Source organism: Harpia harpyja, chromosome 16 (assembly GCF_026419915.1).
Source record: "Harpia harpyja isolate bHarHar1 chromosome 16, bHarHar1 primary haplotype, whole genome shotgun sequence".
Classification (NCBI taxonomy): Eukaryota; Metazoa; Chordata; class Aves; order Accipitriformes; family Accipitridae; genus Harpia; species Harpia harpyja.
Genome location: NC_068955.1, coordinates 31969662 through 31985521, shown reverse-complemented (window position 1 = coordinate 31985521; position 15860 = coordinate 31969662). Strand labels below are relative to the sequence as shown.

At 68.6% G+C, this 15860-nt stretch overlaps 3 protein-coding genes across 3 annotated transcripts; 1 reads left to right on the top strand and 2 right to left on the bottom strand.

Moving 5' to 3' along the window:
• Positions 1-147: 147 nt before the first annotated feature.
• On the bottom strand, positions 148-6965 carry TMEM132A (transmembrane protein 132A). The gene is made up of 11 exons (XM_052811949.1): positions 6741-6965; positions 5547-5761; positions 5179-5469; positions 4697-5079; positions 4459-4608; positions 3757-3949; positions 3539-3682; positions 3229-3431; positions 2711-2987; positions 1982-2173; positions 148-1882 (listed from the first exon to the last, which is right to left on the bottom strand). Exons 1-11 carry the CDS (start codon positions 6811-6813, stop codon positions 761-763), a joined length of 3243 nt encoding a protein of 1080 aa, XP_052667909.1. The 5' UTR covers positions 6814-6965; the 3' UTR covers positions 148-760.
• A 1111-nt stretch (positions 6966-8076) lies between these two features.
• On the bottom strand, positions 8077-10725 carry TMEM109 (transmembrane protein 109). The gene is made up of 4 exons (XM_052811135.1): positions 10592-10725; positions 9423-9664; positions 9185-9287; positions 8077-9072 (listed from the first exon to the last, which is right to left on the bottom strand). The coding sequence occupies exons 1-4, from the start codon at positions 10680-10682 to the stop codon at positions 8702-8704; spliced, it is 807 nt and encodes a 268-aa protein (XP_052667095.1). The 5' UTR covers positions 10683-10725; the 3' UTR covers positions 8077-8701.
• Positions 10726-10838: 113 nt separating this feature from the next.
• PRPF19 (pre-mRNA processing factor 19) lies at positions 10839-15547 on the top strand. The gene is made up of 16 exons (XM_052811130.1): positions 10839-11040; positions 11211-11360; positions 11528-11604; positions 11706-11847; positions 12008-12081; positions 12200-12262; positions 12372-12413; positions 12517-12591; positions 12887-12962; positions 13203-13312; positions 13509-13664; positions 13748-13817; positions 13999-14084; positions 14738-14908; positions 15114-15219; positions 15406-15547. Exons 1-16 carry the CDS (start codon positions 11022-11024, stop codon positions 15501-15503), a joined length of 1515 nt encoding a protein of 504 aa, XP_052667090.1. The 5' UTR covers positions 10839-11021; the 3' UTR covers positions 15504-15547.
• The last annotated feature ends 313 nt before the right edge of the window (positions 15548-15860 follow it).

Below are 15860 nucleotides of genomic sequence, written 5' to 3'. Positions count from 1 at the left end.
GCAGAGCCGGTCCCCGCCGGCAACGCCGCGGTGTTGTCCCCCAATGCCGCACCTCCATCTTCCGCCATCCCTGCTGCTCCTGCCCTGAGACGGTGGCAGGATGCGACCCGCTGGTGGGAGCAGATGCCACGGCACGGGGGCTGCCTGTCTTTTTTAAATATTTTATTTTTGTAACAACATCAGAATTAAAAATCTTCCATAAATAACAGCCCCTCGCGGCAGCCCCTTCCCAGGGCGTTACAGGTAGAAAATGCCAGTCGTACAAAACGGATGCGCGGCCGGGGTGAAGGGGGGGAGGGCGCGCGCCCCCCTCCTCCCCGCGGCGTGGGTGGGGCGGGGGGCACGGGACCCTCCCCGGGATCAGACCACAGGACTCATCATCATCATCATCATCATCACTATGAACACAATGTCGCAATGAGACCCAAAGCAGTAAGGGCAACCCCGGCTTCCTCCCCAATGCCACCGAGGCAGGGGGGGCTGATGTAGACCCCGAGGAGGGGGACGCTCTGAGCTGGGTGGAGACCCCCCCACACCTCTGCGGGCATCTGGGGCCGGTCACTTGGGTGGCCCCACTGGGGCAGGGCTCCGGCCACCAGGAGGGATGGACAGCGGTCCCCAGCAGCAGCACAGCCCGCTGCAGGCAGGGGAAAGGGGGGGGACGGGTGTCCCCCCCTCCCCAGGGCAGCGCAGGGAGGAGGTCGGTCCCTTACTGGTTTGCCCGGGGCTGGGGAGGGGGCCGGGGGCCGCTCCCCCGGGATCAGGAGCTACCCCGGATCCTCTCCATGTAGCTCCTGAGCTCCTCGGGGTCCCGCAGCCCCATGTCCTCGCACACCCAGCGGATGTCATCCTCGCTGGCCACCAGGATGGACTGGACGTTGGGAGCGGGCTGGGGGGGCTCCTCGGGGACCCGGGGAGGCGCGAAGGTGACAAATTCCACCCGCTTCCTCCGGCCGCCCCCCGGCGTACCCCCTTCCTTGCGGGGCAGGGGAGCCGCGGGTGTCGGGGTGCCGGGGGGACCCCCAGCTTCGGAGCCCGGCACGGTGCCCGGGGGCACCCCGCAGCAGCAGCGCCCGGTTTCGGTGCCCGTTTCGGGGGCCGGGGGCTCGGGCTGCCGGCGGTCCAGCTGCCGGCTCAGCTCCTCTTGGTCGGTGCCCAGCCAGACCCAGTTGTGGGGCTGGGGGGCCGAGGGGGCCGCGCCGGCATCCGGCAGCTCCTTCTGCTGGTACCGCAAAACGAAGAAGATGCAGTTGACGAGGAAGATGAAGATGGCCAGGCAGAAGACGCCCAGCAGGACGTACATGCCGATCTCCAGGTCGGTCACCCGCTCGGGAGCCTTCACCATCTCGTCTTCCTCCTCTTCCTCCCCGCCGGCACGGTTGTGGCCGTAGCCTTCCTCCTCTTCCTCCGAGGAAGACCCCGGCCCCTGGAGCTTGGTGGAGACAGGTCCCACGCCGGCGGGGTCCCTCCGCCGCGGCTCGCCGGCCGCCGTCACCGCCTCCCCCGACATGGCCCCCTCGGCCCGCGGGAAGGGCGAGCTGGGCCGGGGGCGACCGCCGCGGGGCCGGGGGCTGCCGGGGGTGGGGGTACGCCGGCCGACCCCCACCTCGAGCCAGGCGGTGCCGGCGACCAGCGCGGCCGCCCGGTGCCGGCCGCGACGGCAGGCGTCCGGGGGGTGCAGGCTGAGCTGCAGCAGAGCCCCCCGCCCCGGTCCCTCCGCCACCACCCACGGGCGGGCGGCGGGGACGCCGGGCGAGCCCCCCACGGTAGCCACGGCGGGATCCAACGAGGTCACGCTCAACGCCGCGTCCTGCCAACCGTACAGCTCCAGCGGGGCCAGCGTGCGGTCGGAGAAGGACAGCCAGACGGACAGCGTCGCCTCCTGCCAGGGATGCCGGACGAGATGGCACCCGGGAGGTGGGGAGGGCACCGGGTACCCCAGCACCGATCACCCCGAGCGTCCAGGATCAGACCCTCTCACCTGCTTGGGGGCACGCAGGGTGGCCGTCCCCCGGGCGGTGGCGGTGACCGTGCCGGGGTGGCCCGGCTCTGCCCGTAGGGTCAGGGACAGCCCCGACACCACCTGGGCGTGCAGCTCCGTCACCGTCACCTTCTCCTCCGACACCACCAGCATCTGCTCCCCCAGGATGGAATCCGAGAGCGGGGAGCGGACCTGGGGGCACCGGGGGGAAATCGTGAGCCCCCAGACTTCACGGCCTCTGTGCCTCCATCCCCTACCACCCCTGCCCTGGCCCCAGAGCCCCCCATTTCTCTCTCCACAGCCTCTGCATCCCTCAGCTCCCCCTGGGACCCCTTCCAGCCCCCCCACCTCCCTCCCTCCAGCCCCTGCACCCCCCCCATCTCTCCTCTGCCCCCAGGACCCCCTCCAGCACCCCATCTCCCTCCCTCTCCCCTCAGGACCCCCTCCAGCCTCCTATCTCCATCTCCCCAGCCCTTGCACCCCCCCCCCAGGACCCCCCTTCACACTCCCCAGCTCCCCTCTACCCCCAGGACCCCCTCCAACCCTCTGTCTCCATCTCTACAGCCCCCTACACCCCCCAGGACCCCCCTTCACACTCCCCAGCTCCCCTCTACCCCCAGGACCCCCTCCAACCCTCTGTCTCCATCTCTACAGCCCCCTACACCCCCCAGGACCCCCCTTCCACCCCCTGCATCCCCCCCCCCCCAAAAGACAAGCCCCCAAGCCTACCTCCACAGACGTGACCCCGGGCTCCCGGCCGACCACCACGGTGCCCCCCTCCAGCGAGGCCACGCGGGGGTCCTGCACCCGGGTCCGGCCGGCCACCAGGTGGGTGACATCCAGGAGCCAGTCGGGGCTGGGCAGGTAGGCGAGGTGACGGCCACCGTCGAGCGGGTGGGCCACAAAATGTGCCAAGACCCTCACTGCCGTCCGCTGGTACTGGGGGCGGCAGCCCCGCGACCGCCGCTCAGCCTCCTCCCCGGGCTCCTCCGCCTCCGCCGGGGCGCTGGGGGTGGCAGGGACACCGGTGTCACCAGCCCCGAGGGGCTCAGTGGGGCTGCTGGGGTGCGGGGCGGCGGGGGGACGTGTCACGAGCGCGTGGGGGCTCAGCAGGGCAGGGCTGCACAGCACCATGGGCCTCAGTGGGGCGGGGACACGTGTCACGAGTGCGTGGGGGCTCAGCGGGGCAGGGACACGTGTCACGAGCGCGGCGAGGCTCAGCACCCGCTCCCGGCTCCCTCCCTCACCTCTCGGGGCCGCCGGGCAGGCGCCAGCCCCGCACTTGCTCCAGCGCCGTGTCAGCCAGCTGGACGCGCAGGGGCAGCAGCGGTGCCCAGACGGTGAAGCGCAGCGAAGCGTGCAGGCGCCGGGACCAGAAGTCCACCCGGGCACCCCGGGCACCCCGGCTCTCCTTGCCCCCCACGAACACCGCATCGCAGGTATCGGAGACCTGGATGGGGGGGGGGGGGGGGCATGCAGAGGGGCAGGAAGAGCTGGCAGCCCCCGGCCAGGGTGGGGGGACATCGGGGTGGGGAGGACGCCGGGAGCCCCGCTCACCTGCAGCACCTGCTTGTCGGCCGACTCGCAGCCCGGCGGCTCGGTGAGCTCGGTCACGCCGCCCCCCGCCTCCACCGCCACCAGTTTCACCGGCACGGCGCGGGGGACCCCCGTCAGCGGGGCAGTGTTCAGGATCTCCAGCTCCTATGGGGCAGAGCAGGGCTGAGCTCGTGGCCCCACAGGGGTGGGGTGGGGGGGCCGGGGTGGGGGGCACCCACCTGCACCAGGGGAACGAGGGCACGGACGTCCCGCTCTGACACCTGGATCTCCCACACCAGTTTGTCCTTCTGGGCCTCGGGGTCCTGGCCGGGGTACTCCACCTGCCAGGTGAGGGGCCGCGCCGGCGCCAGCCCCCCCGTCCCGTTCTCCACCGCCAGGTCCAGGTGCAGGAACGTGGCGGAGTCGGCTGCCCTGCATCATCGCACGGGGGTCGGGGATGCCCTGTGTCCCCCAGTCCCTCCACTGGGCCATACTGGGATGGGAGCGGTGCAACACACAGGTTCCCTTGCTCTGACTGGGCCATACTGGGATGGGAGCAGCGCAATGCACAGTCCCCCTGGGCCAACCGGGTCATACTGGGATGGGAGCAGTGTCATGCACGGGTCCCCTTTGCTTTGACTGGGCCATACTGGGATGGGAGCAGTGCAACACACAGGTCCCCCTGCGCCAACTGGGTCACACTGGGCTGGGGACAGTGTCATGCGCAGGTCCCCTTTGCTTTGACTGGGCCATACTGGGATGGGACCGGTGCAACACACAGGTCCCCCTGCGCCAACTGGGTCATACTGGGATGGGAGCAGTGTCATGCACAGGTTGCTTTTGCTGTGACTGGGCACTACTGGGCTGCACTGGGCCCCCGTGCAGAAGCCCCCTCCCATAGCGGGGGTCCCCAGGAGCCGGGGTGCCGTGCCGTTCCCTACCTCCAGCCGCCGCGAGAGTCCCCGCTCCGCCGGCACGTCACCACGGCCGTCGAGTGCTTGGGGCCCCGGGTGCGCTCCAGCTGGGCGGTCCAGGCGGTGGGGGCCCCGGGGTGGGCAGCCACCACCTGCAGCCCCTTCTTCGCCTTGATCCTGCCGGCAGATCCCCGTCACACAACGGCCCCCTCCCGGCACGTGCCACCCTCCACGGGGGTCTCCTGCCCGCCCGGGGGGGTCTCACCGAAGCGTCAGTTGGTCGGCGGTGAAGTTGTGCCGCAGGGCGAGGGTGGCGGTGAAGCGCTGACCCGGGCGAAGCGTGGCGTCGGGCACCCGCAACAGCACCTTGTCGTCCAGCCGGACCTCCTGCCGTCGCGCCGGCTCGGCCGCCCGTAGCTCCAGCGAGCCCAGGTACCACGGTGCCTCCCCGCCACGGCTCCGTTCCCGGCCCCCGGCACGGCCGCACTCCCCCGGTCCCACCACGCCGTAGTGCAGCTCGGCGGACTCGGGGGTCTCGGGGCGCCCGGGGGACTCGGCTGCCCGCCGGCGGCTGCGTGGGGCAGGGGATGCCGGAGAGAACCAGCGCGGGGGGATCTCCAGCTCCACCACGCAGACGCCCAGGGGTGCCTGGAGGGGAGAGCGGGACCCTGGCTCAGGGTGGGGAGGCCGAGCAGGGCAGCCCCCCCCCCCCGGGGGGAAGCTTTGGCCCCGGTGGGTGACACTGACCTGCAGGCGGCACGTCCCACGGGCCACCCGGCCACGGTGGTGTGCGTGGAGGGCGACGCAGGGCAGGTCCCGCTCCCCGGGGTGGTCCCGCTCCCCACGGACATCCCGCTCCCCGGGGTGGTCCCGCTCCCCGGGGTGGTCCCGCTGCCCGGGCAGCCAGTCGGGACCCTGCAGATGGAAGAGGACGCGGGCGAAGGGCTCGGCCGGGGACACGGCGCTCTCAAGGGACACGGCACGGATGGCCCAAGCTGCCGAGCCGTCCCTCCCCGGGGGACTCTCCGTGGGTACCTCCTGCAAAGGGACAAGGATGGCGGCAGGGGGGGGGACAGGCTGCCCCGGGGCAGCGGGGACGGTGGGGACCGTTTTACCTGCCGGGTGCTGAAGGGTGGGTAGGTGGCCTGGACGAGGGGCTGCGTGGCGGAGCCGTGCCGCAGCAGCAGGTAGGTCTCGGTGCGGGCGTGCAGGGAGGTGTTGGCGGGCAGGTCCTGGTCTGCCCGCTGCAGCCGGTAGTACTCGGGCACGCCGAGCAGCTCCAGATCCGCCGGCAGGTACACGGGGTCCGGGGGGTCCCCATCACCCCTCGCTGCGAGGACAGGGACTGTGTCACCGGCCTCAGGGGCCACGGAGGGAAAGGGCTGCCCTGGGGTGGCAAGTGGAGGGGGGGGTCTCCGTGCCCACCTCCACATCTGAGGCTGCACCGCGAGAAGAAATCCGGCTTCGGCACTGCCGCGGCACCGCGCAGCCCCCCACCCGGCCATCCCAGTCCCCTTGGGGACGGGGTCACCCCGTGTCCCCCGGAGGTTGTCCCTCGTGTGATGCTGCGCCATCGCGGCCCCCCCCTCCGGGAGCGGGTGCCGGAGGGCGGCGTGGCACCCCACTGGTGCCGGGGTCAGCGTTGGGGGGGGGTCAGCGTGGTTCCCCCAGGCCTGGCTGCTCCCCGTTAACGAAGCGGCGCTCGTCAGGCTGCCCCGCTCTGCCAGTGGCGTGGGGATCCGCTCCCCCAGTGGGGAGAAGGACGGAGCCGGGTCCCTCAGGGTGGGATCCAGAATCAGGGGCTCCAGATCCCAGGGATCCCCGTGCGCACGGAACAGATCCCGCCGGGATGCCCGGGTAGGGGACGTGACCCACGGGCCCGGGGACAGATCCCACCCGATCCACAGCTCCCCGGGGGATCCGGGGAGCGGGAGAGAGGAGCGAGGCAGATCACGGGTTCCCGTGGGGAAGCGGATCCCCTCGGACCGCAGGGATCCCGTGTGGATGGGGAGGAGATTCCCGCCCCCCCCCCCCCCCCCCCGGGATCACAAGGGATCCCACGTTCCTTGGGGGATCCCTTCGGGATCGCGGGGGATCGAGCGAGCAGATCCCGGCGATCCCGAATGCTTGGGGGGGGGGGGGGTGTGCAGGTCGCCCCGGATCGCGGGACCCCGGTGGGAGCGGATCCACGCGGGACGGCGGGGATCCCCGGCGATGGGGTGCGGACCCCGGCTCGGGGCTGCCGGTGCCGGTGCCGGTGCCGGTGCCGGTGCCGGTGCCGGTGCCGGTGCCGGTGCGGCCGCACTCACCCGAGGCGCAGAGCAGGGCGGCGGCCAGCAGCGCCAGCCGGGTCCCCGGGGCCGGTGCCGGTGCGGGGGCCATGGCCGGGCGGGCTCCGCGGCGCGTCCGTGCGAGCGGCGGCCGCCGCTCCCGTCCCTCCGCCTCCGCGCCCAGACAATGGGGCCGGGGCGGGACCGGCACCGGCGCCGCCTCGTCCCGCCGGGTCCTAAACACCGGCCCTGCCCGCCCTGCGCAGCGCCGGGCACCGCTCCAGCCCCGCTCCCCAAACCCGGTCCCAGCCCCGGGCTGCGCAGCGCAGAGCACCGCTCCAGCCCCCATCCCGCTGCCCAGCCCCATCCTCACCCTCATCCCTGCTCCCCATCCCACTCCCCAGCCCCATCCCTCTCCCCATCCTCATGCTCATCCCTGTTCCCCATCCCTCTCCCTATCCTCATCCCTGCTCCCCATCCCTCTCCCCATCCTCATCCGTGCTCCCCATCCCTCTCCCCATCCTCATCCTCATCCCTGCTCCCCATCCTCATCCCTGCTCCCCATCCCACTCCCCAGCCCCATCCCTCTCCCCATCCTCATCCCTGCTCCCCATCCCTCTCCCCATCCTCATCCTCATCCCTGTTCCCCATCCCTCTCCCCATCCTCATCCTCATCCCTGTTCCCCATCCCTCTCCCTATCCTCATCCCTGCTCCCCATCCCTCTCCCCATCCTCATCCGTGCTCCCCATCCCTCTCCCCATCCTCATCCTCATCCCTGCTCCCCATCCTCATCCCTGCTCCCCATCCCTCTCCCCATCCTCATCCTCCCCATCCCACTCCCCATCCTCATCCCCACTCCAAGGCACGGCACCGGGCACAAAGGAATCATGTGGAGAGACCCCCCGAGCAGGGAGGGGACTCTCACACCGGCTGGTGTCCATCCTTCCTTGTCCCACCCTGATCAGGGTGACTGGGGAACACTGGGCGGGGGGGGGGAACAGGGGACACAAGAGGGACCGGAGGGCAGACGTGGCCGGGGGCACGGAGCGAGTGCGAGGCAGAGCAGCCGGCCACAGGGCAGTGGGGACGGCTGGAGGGCGATGGGGACGGAGAAGGGGACGGATCCTGGCACGGATAACCCCCCCCATGCTCAGCCGCCGGCCTCAGCAGAGAGGGACATACGCAGGGCAAGCGTGTGGCACCCTCCCCGCACCCCAAAAACGAGCCACCCCCACAGCCCCCCACTCCTGTTCACCCTGAGTGGGGGGGGGGGGGGGCGGGCAGCCCCCGAGGGGAGCCCCCAAGCTCCCGAGCGGGCAGCCTGCTCGCTGCTCCCCGTGCCCTTTCCCTGCGGGAAGAGCAGCCGAGCCAAGCCAGGATGAAACCGTATTTATTCAGAACCACATATCAAAACAGTTTAAAAAGCAGCTTAAAACCCAAGGACTGACAACGCGGGGCCCGGCCGCTAGCCCTGAGGGGGACTGCGACCCCCCCTGCGCGAGCAGAGCCCCCGTTTTGGGCTGGGGAGATGCCCAGGGTGGGGAGTGGGTTCCCCTCTACGTGCCGAGCCATTACCGGAGCCGGCTGGATGGGCGAGTGGGGATTAGGACTCTCCTCCCCTCCGTGGTGGGCCTGGATCTGGGTCTGGGGGGGCATAGGGGGCTGCCAGGGCCATAGCAGGACCCCCACCCCAGGAGAAGGCACTCTTGGCTTACGTGAAGGCACTGTGGTGTGTACGCACGGAGGAGGGCCTCCAATTTTGGGGGTGCTGCATCGAGGGAGGGGCCCTTCCTCTGTGCCCCCAGCAGGACAGGGGGTTCGTGTCGGGGGGGGCTAACGGGAGCAGCACCCCCAGGGTGAACTGGGGCAGCGGTGGGGGGCAGAGGAAGGGGCGCGGGGGCTCAGCAGGGAGGACGCATGCTTGGGGGGACGGAGCCAAGCCGATGGGGTGCACTGGGGACGCTGCAGCAGGGTGGGCTGTCCCGGGGAGGGGGGGGCCTCACTCCTCCCGGTTACGGGGCCCCCCCCACTTCTGCCGCCGTCGCAGCTCTTCCACCTTCCACTCTAGGCTGCGCACGGCAGCATCCAGCTGGGGGCTGGGGCTGGGGGGTCCCACTAGACACCCCAAGAGGGTGTAGAGCACCCACAGCCCCAGCAACATCCCCGCCTGCACCGTGGGGCTCTCCCGGGACACCGCGACGTGGAGGAAGGCACCCAGGAAGAAGCAGAGCTTCACCCAGCGGAGCGCCCGCAGCAGCAGCCCCCACAACCGCGACAGCAACCAGGAACCCACCAGGGCGGCCAGACCCCACAGCAACACCCGTTGCACCTCGCCGGGGCCCAACGTCACCGAACGTACCAGCCGGTCCCCTGGGAGGGAGGCGGGTGTCATACCGACGGCACGGTGACGGCGGGGCTGGGTGCCAAAGCCGTCCCGCAACCGGGTTCCTCTGTCCCCCCCGGCCCCCCCCCCCCAGCTCACCGCTGATGCCGGAGGCGGCCAGGAGATCCCCCAGGATCCCGCAGAGCGTGGTCAGGGCTGCCGAGATCCCCGAGGACACGATCCAGAGGGTTGCGGCGAGGCTCTGCGGGGAGAAACGGCACCGGAGCTGCGGTGGGGGGGTTGGCGGCCGGTGGGTGGGACGCACCCCCCCCCGTCACCACGTCCCTGCCCCACCGGGGATGGCTCCTTCGTGTGTGCCGTGGGGCCGGGACCTCACCTCCGCCACCAGCCGCAGGGGCTGGGGGCCCACCCAGCTCTCCAGGGTCGCCCAGGCGGCTCGGCCCAGCCGCGACAGCAGGTCATCGGCGGCGGCGGCGGCATCGGCGGCGGAGCCTCGAAAACCGTCCCGGCCGTCCTCCGCCCGGTCCCCCGCTGTCACCCCGAGAAAGGGGATCCAGAGCAGCACGGCCAACAAGGCCCGGCACCCCACGTCGCCCCCCATTTTGGACCCCGGGGTCTCTGTGGGGAGAGGGAGAGCGGGGTGGGAACGGTATGGGACCCCCCCTGTGTCCGTCCCCCCCCCCCGCCCTGAGCAGCTGACGCCTTTTCCCCCTCCGTCACCCGTAAGCGGCAGCGCTGGCACCGTCCCAGAATCCTCTTTGGGGAACAGCCAAGGGCAGCGGGGGCCGTGTCCCCCCCCCCCCCACCGGCCTTTGGGGTCCCCCGAGCGGGAGGGGAAGGCCATGGCCCCAAAGTGGGGGGTCCGTCCGTCCATCTGTCCCCCCCCCGGGGCTGCGCTGGCCCCGGCGCAGGCCCGGCCGCCCCGGCTATCTTTAGGACGAGGATCAGCGGGACGCGGCGCCTGCCCTGCCCAAGGGCACGGGCCCGGTTTGAGGGGGGGGCCCGGCACCCCCTGCCCCGGAGGAGGAGGGAGCGGGGTGCTCCGGGATGGGGCGCAGCCATCGTTGTCTCCCCCCAGGAGACCCCGCACCCCCCTCCCCGAGCACCCCATTCCTCCCCGTCGTCCCCCCCCCCGTGTGCCCCATCCTGCCCCCCCCACCCGTGTCACCGGGCGCTCAGCCCCTCTCCGGTCCCTGGGTGCCCCCCCCTCCCTGCCATTCCCCCCGTCTCGCTGGGGACCCCCCCCTCAGTAAATACCCCTTCCCCCCCAGTCCCCATGACCCCCCCTCCCTCCCTCCTCGTCCCCCCGAGTGCCCACACCCCCCCCGCGACCCCCCCGCACCCCCGGGGACCCCCCCCCAACCCCCGGGAGCCCCCCCCACCCCCGAGTCCACCCACTCCCGGCCTGCCCCCCCCCCTTTTCCAAGATCCCCCCCTCCCACGCCGTCTCACCCCGGGGTATCCCCCCCCCACGGCCCGGTTCGTGTCGTCGTCGTTCCCCCCCCCCCCCCGCCGCGACCCCCGCGCCGGCGGGGCAGCGCTCACCGCCACCGCAAGGGGGCGCTGTGGAGCCGGGCGGGCCGGAGCGCGGGGCACGACGGGAGCTGTAGTCCGCAGCGACGGCGTCCCGTTGCATGCCGGGAGCCGGTCGCTATGGCAACAGAGATACACACCCCCAAAGGGGCGGGGCCCCAGAGATACACACAGACCCCAAGGGGCGGGGCCCCGTGGCGACGCGCGGGGCATGCTGGGAGGCGCCGTTCCCGAGGAAGGCGGGGGGGTGGTGCGCGCGCGCTGGCGCGGTGCAAGCCGGGAGCGCTTCCGTTTCCGGCGGCGGCGGCGGCGGCGGCGGCCGCGTGAGCCGTTAGCGACGGGCCGCCGCGAACCGGAACCAAAACCAAAAAAAAATCACAATCAAACCGGAACCGGAGCGTGGTCGCCGTAGCGGGAGTCCCGCGTCTTCTCGGTGTCCGCCATGGCTCTTATCTGCTCCAGTGAGTGCGGGAAGCGGACGGTGGCGGAGAAGGCCCCCCCCCCCCCCTCCCCCGCTGGGGTGTGTGTGTGGGGGGGTGGTTTACCGGGTTGAGGGATTACCGGGGAGGCGGCGGCCTCCGTCAGGCCCCGCCAGGCCCTGGTCGGTGCTGTAACCTCTTCCCCTCCGCAGTTTCCAACGAGGTGCCCGAGCATCCCTGCGTCTCCCCGGTTTCCAACCACGTCTACGAGCGGCGGCTGATCGAGAAGTACATCGCGGAGAACGGCACCGACCCCGTCAACAACCAGCCCCTCTCCGAGGAGCAGCTCATCGACATCAAAGGTGACGGGGGCGGGGGTGGGATTTGGGGGTTGTGCCGGTTCTCCCCGCCCCCCCCCCCGGGGGGAAGTACCGGAGGCTTCGCCGTGTCAGGAGCGGGTCTGCGGGACGGAGGGATTGACGGGAAGGTGGAGGACGGGGTTGACGCGTTCACGCTGTCTCGTTGACAGTCGCCCACCCGATCCGGCCCAAGCCTCCGTCTGCCACGAGTATCCCGGCCATCCTGAAAGCCCTCCAGGATGAGTGGGTAAGCGCTGGGTTGTGGCTGGGGACAGAGCTGAGTGCCAGCGGCTGCCTGCGCCGGGGCTAACGCGTTTCTCCCTGCCTGACTGTGCTTCGCCCCGCTAGGATGCCGTCATGTTGCACAGCTTCACCCTCCGCCAGCAGCTGCAGACGACACGCCAGGAGCTGTCCCACGCGCTCTACCAGCACGATGCTGCCTGCCGTGTCATCGCTCGGCTCACCAAAGAGGTCACCGCTGCCCGAGAAGGTGAGGTGGGGGCTGTGGGCCTCAGGGAGGGGGAGCTGGGGAGGAGAGAGCAGCATGTGGCCCAGCAGCAGGTAGTCTTGGTAGCGATTGCTGCACTGGATGCCTTCTCCTTTCCCCTTCGAGCGCCTGTTAAACTCACGGCCTTTCTCTGCCTCCGCAGCTTTGGCAACTCTGAAGCCGCAGGCTGGCCTCATCGTGCCCCAGACGGTGCCGTCCTCCCAGCCAAACGTGGCGGTGAGTCCCTGCTGCCCGTCTCGGCACTTTTCGCCTTGGTCCCCCTCTGCCAATCTCCACTCGTTTCCCCTGTCTTCCACCTCTGGGTGTAACCAGCCCCCTTCTCTGTCCCGTACAGGGAGCTGGGGAGTCCATGGATCTGGGAGAGCTTGCGGGCATGACCCCCGAGATCATCCAGAAGGTAAGGGGACTTCCATTTGCGCTGCCACAGCCTTCGGGGGTGGCTGTTCTCCAGCTTTCCCCCGCGGGAGCCCCAGTCAGTCTGTGAACACCCTTCTCTTGTTTCGCAGCTTCAAGACAAGGCTACGGTGCTGACCACGGAGCGTAAGAAGGTAAGCGGCCCCGTTCTGTTCCGAAGATGTTCCGCGGCAGCCAGGGCGTGCTGTGCCCCGACAGAGGCTGATGTTTATCTCCCGTACCGTTTTCCTTTTGCAGAGAGGCAAGACGGTTCCAGAGGAGCTGGTGAAGCCGGAGGAGCTCAGCAAGTACCGGCAGGTTGCCTCGCACGTGGTGAGTGCCGTGATGTGAAATCGGGGCTTGAAAACTCCCCCGTGTAGCTGGGCATATGGGCCTCTCCTGTGCCGCTTCGCAGCATCAGTAAGCGACAGATCTGCTGCTGGGCAGAGCAAGGAGAGGGTCGTGACTCTCTGTGCCACAGCCAGCAGGGACCTGTACTGCAGTAGATGTGGCACAGGCTCCCGCTGTCGGAATGAAACACCCTGGGCTCCCTTGAGGGCCTCTCTATTCCCTTTGGGGGCATTTTCTTGCTTGCGGCATTAATCTGGCGTTCTCCTACCTCGCGCAGGGGCTGCACAGTGCCAGCATCCCAGGGATCCTTGCCTTGGACCTCTGTCCTTCCGACACCAACAAGATCCTCACCGGTAAGGGAGCCTCCTCCGCTTGCTGGGGACTGCGTGGTGTCAGCTAAGAGCCTGTGGCTGCCTGGGAGCAGGTCCCTTTCTCTGTGCTTTTGGGGGATAGAGGTGGGGCAAGGGGCATGAGGGATTCTCTCGCCTCGTGGCAAAGCTTCTCAGGACGGTGGTCCCCAGGAAAGGTGGGTGGACTTGGACTCGTTTGGCCGCAGACTCCTGTCTCTCACCGCTCCCTGCTTTGTTTTCCAGGCGGGGCTGATAAAAACGTCATCGTCTTTGACAAGAGCTCGGAGCAGATCCTGGCGACGCTCAAAGGGCACTCCAAGAAGGTTACCAGTGTTGTCTTCCATCCGTCTCAGGTGCGCTCAGGCTCGCGTTCGGCCTCCTCCCTCACAGCCAGGCTGCCCCAGATCAGGCTTTCTGGGCCCTTTTCTGGTGCTCTGTTCTGGTGGGCTCTCTGCCTCCATGCGGGCTGGTGATGGGCCAGTACTTGCCTTTGGGGAGCGCTCTCGGATGGAGAGGTGAACGACTTTTGACGTTAACTTCCCTGTCTAGGACCTGGTGTTCTCAGCTTCTCCTGATGCTACTATCCGGATCTGGTCTGTGCCCAACGCCTCGTGCGTGCAGGTCGTCCGTGCCCACGAGGGCTCTGTGACGGGGCTGAGCCTCCACGCAACAGGCGACTACCTCCTCAGCTCTTCTGATGACCAGGTGAGACCCAGCCCCACACCACAGGCCCCCTCCCCACTGCTGCTGATCTCTTCTCTACTCAACGCGATGTTCCTCTCTTCCAGTACTGGGCTTTCTCCGATATCCAGACAGGCCGTGTCCTCACCAAGGTGACGGATGAGAGCTCTGGCTGTGGTAAGGCTTACGGCTAAGTATCCTCCCCCCGGGGGGGCTGTTGCGAGCCTGCGGAGAAGGGATTTTTCTGCCTGCGGGTCCCTGGGCTCTGGGAGCTCAGAAGAACTTGGGCGGGGTGGGGCCTGCTAACAAAGTCAGAAAGTCTCCCCAACCCTCCAAATCTCCCTCTGTGTCTCTGCAGCTCTCACCTGTGCCCAGTTCCACCCGGACGGGCTCATTTTTGGAACTGGGACGATGGACTCTCAGATCAAGATCTGGGATTTGAAGGTAGGGCTGGCCCTGGGTGTGCAGGGAGGGGGGACAGGGAGGTGGTGCGTTGGGGATGTGCTCGGTTTGGTGCCCAGCAGAGTGTTCAGTCCGAGGTGCGGTGCCCGTGTCTGCTGGAGTGGGGCTTTGGGGAATCTTTTCTGAGGTTTCCTCCAAAAATACAAAGCTTTAGCTCAAGAGCGGTCGCTTCTGGTGCCGTAGCTGGTGATCAGGGGTTGTCTTGTGACAAGGTGGTGTTTGCTGTGTCCCCAAGAGAATCGGCGAGGAGGAGGAGGGTTCGCAGGCAGGCTGCCTGGCTCTGCTGTGGGATGAGTCTGTGCTGGATGCGCGTGGGCCTTGCTCGGTCCCACGGTTGTGAATTTGTCAGCGCAGCCCTGCTTTAGCGATGCACTGTAGCTCCAGCGCAGGAGCAGCTCCGGCTGTCGGCAGGTCAGCTCTATAGCCCCACGTCGGCCTGTCGAGCCATAGTTCAGGGCAAATAAAGAGCAGGCAGAAGCGGCGCAGTCTCCGTTCACCTGCCTGTGTTTTAACTCTGAAGCAGACTGATGATAGAGAGTTGAGCTGCGGTTGCAAGGACCTGCTCTCTGATTTCCCGGCCGTGAGGGTGCTGCGGTTCCCTGCCGGCAGCCTGTCTCTAACTGCCTTATCCCCAGGAACGCACCAACGTGGCCAACTTCCCGGGGCACTCGGGCCCCATCACCAGCATCGCCTTCTCCGAGAACGGCTACTACCTGGCCACGGCAGCGGACGACTCCTCTGTCAAGCTCTGGGACTTGCGTAAGCTTAAGAACTTCAAGACGTTGCAGCTGGACAACAACTTTGAGGTGTGTAACCGTCCCCTTTTCCCCCCATCATGGGCAGGCTGGCAGGCTCCTCTCCCAGTGCCCGCCATCCCAGGCGTGCTTCCAGCTGCGCTCCTCTGCTTTTGGGGGAGCCTGATGCGGAGGTGCTGCCCACCCCGGCACCCCGAGAGGTCGTTTGGAGCTTTTTGGGCCTGGTACGAAGCCTCGTTCCCCTTCTCCTCCGCAGGTGAAGTCTCTCATCTTTGACCAGAGCGGCACCTACCTGGCCCTGGGCGGGACGGACGTCCAGATCTACATCTGCAAGCAGTGGACGGAAATCCTCCACTTCACAGGTGAGGGGCTGGGGGACGCGTGTAGGTTCCCTCCCGGGGAAAGGAAACGCTCTCCTGGGTCTGCAGAGCGAGCTGTGGGGTGCAGGCACGGAGATGGCCGGGCTCTGCCTGTGCCACCCTCAGCGGGGAGCGGGCAGGGACTAACTCCGCTCGATGCCGTAACCACGGGCTGTCTTCCCTCCCCAGAGCACAGCGGTCTCACCACAGGAGTGGCTTTTGGCCACCACGCCAAGTTCATTGCCTCAACGGGCATGGATCGGAGCCTGAAGTTCTACAGCCTGTAGCCCCGGGTGTGGGGCCGGGGTCTCGCTGCCGTGCTGGGATTTGGGGTGGGAGGGTGGGAGGGAGTATTGGGGTGGGGGGTGGGGAGGGAGGGAGGCAAGTGGTTCATTACTTCTCTGGGCTCCCCTGCTGTAGCTGTTGGCAGAGGGGAAGTTGGATGTCACCTTCCCCATGCTTCATGAATTTGTTGTTTTAGTTTTCTTCTTTTCCAGTTTTGTGTGTGTCTTTTCTGGCTTTAGATTCTGTTCGGTGATTGTAACTGATGCTACAAAAGGCTCTAACCCTGGCGCTGGTGGATGTTTGTGGCCGGGATGTATGGAAGGAGGGAGGGAGGGAGGGAGGGAGGGAGGGAAGGACTG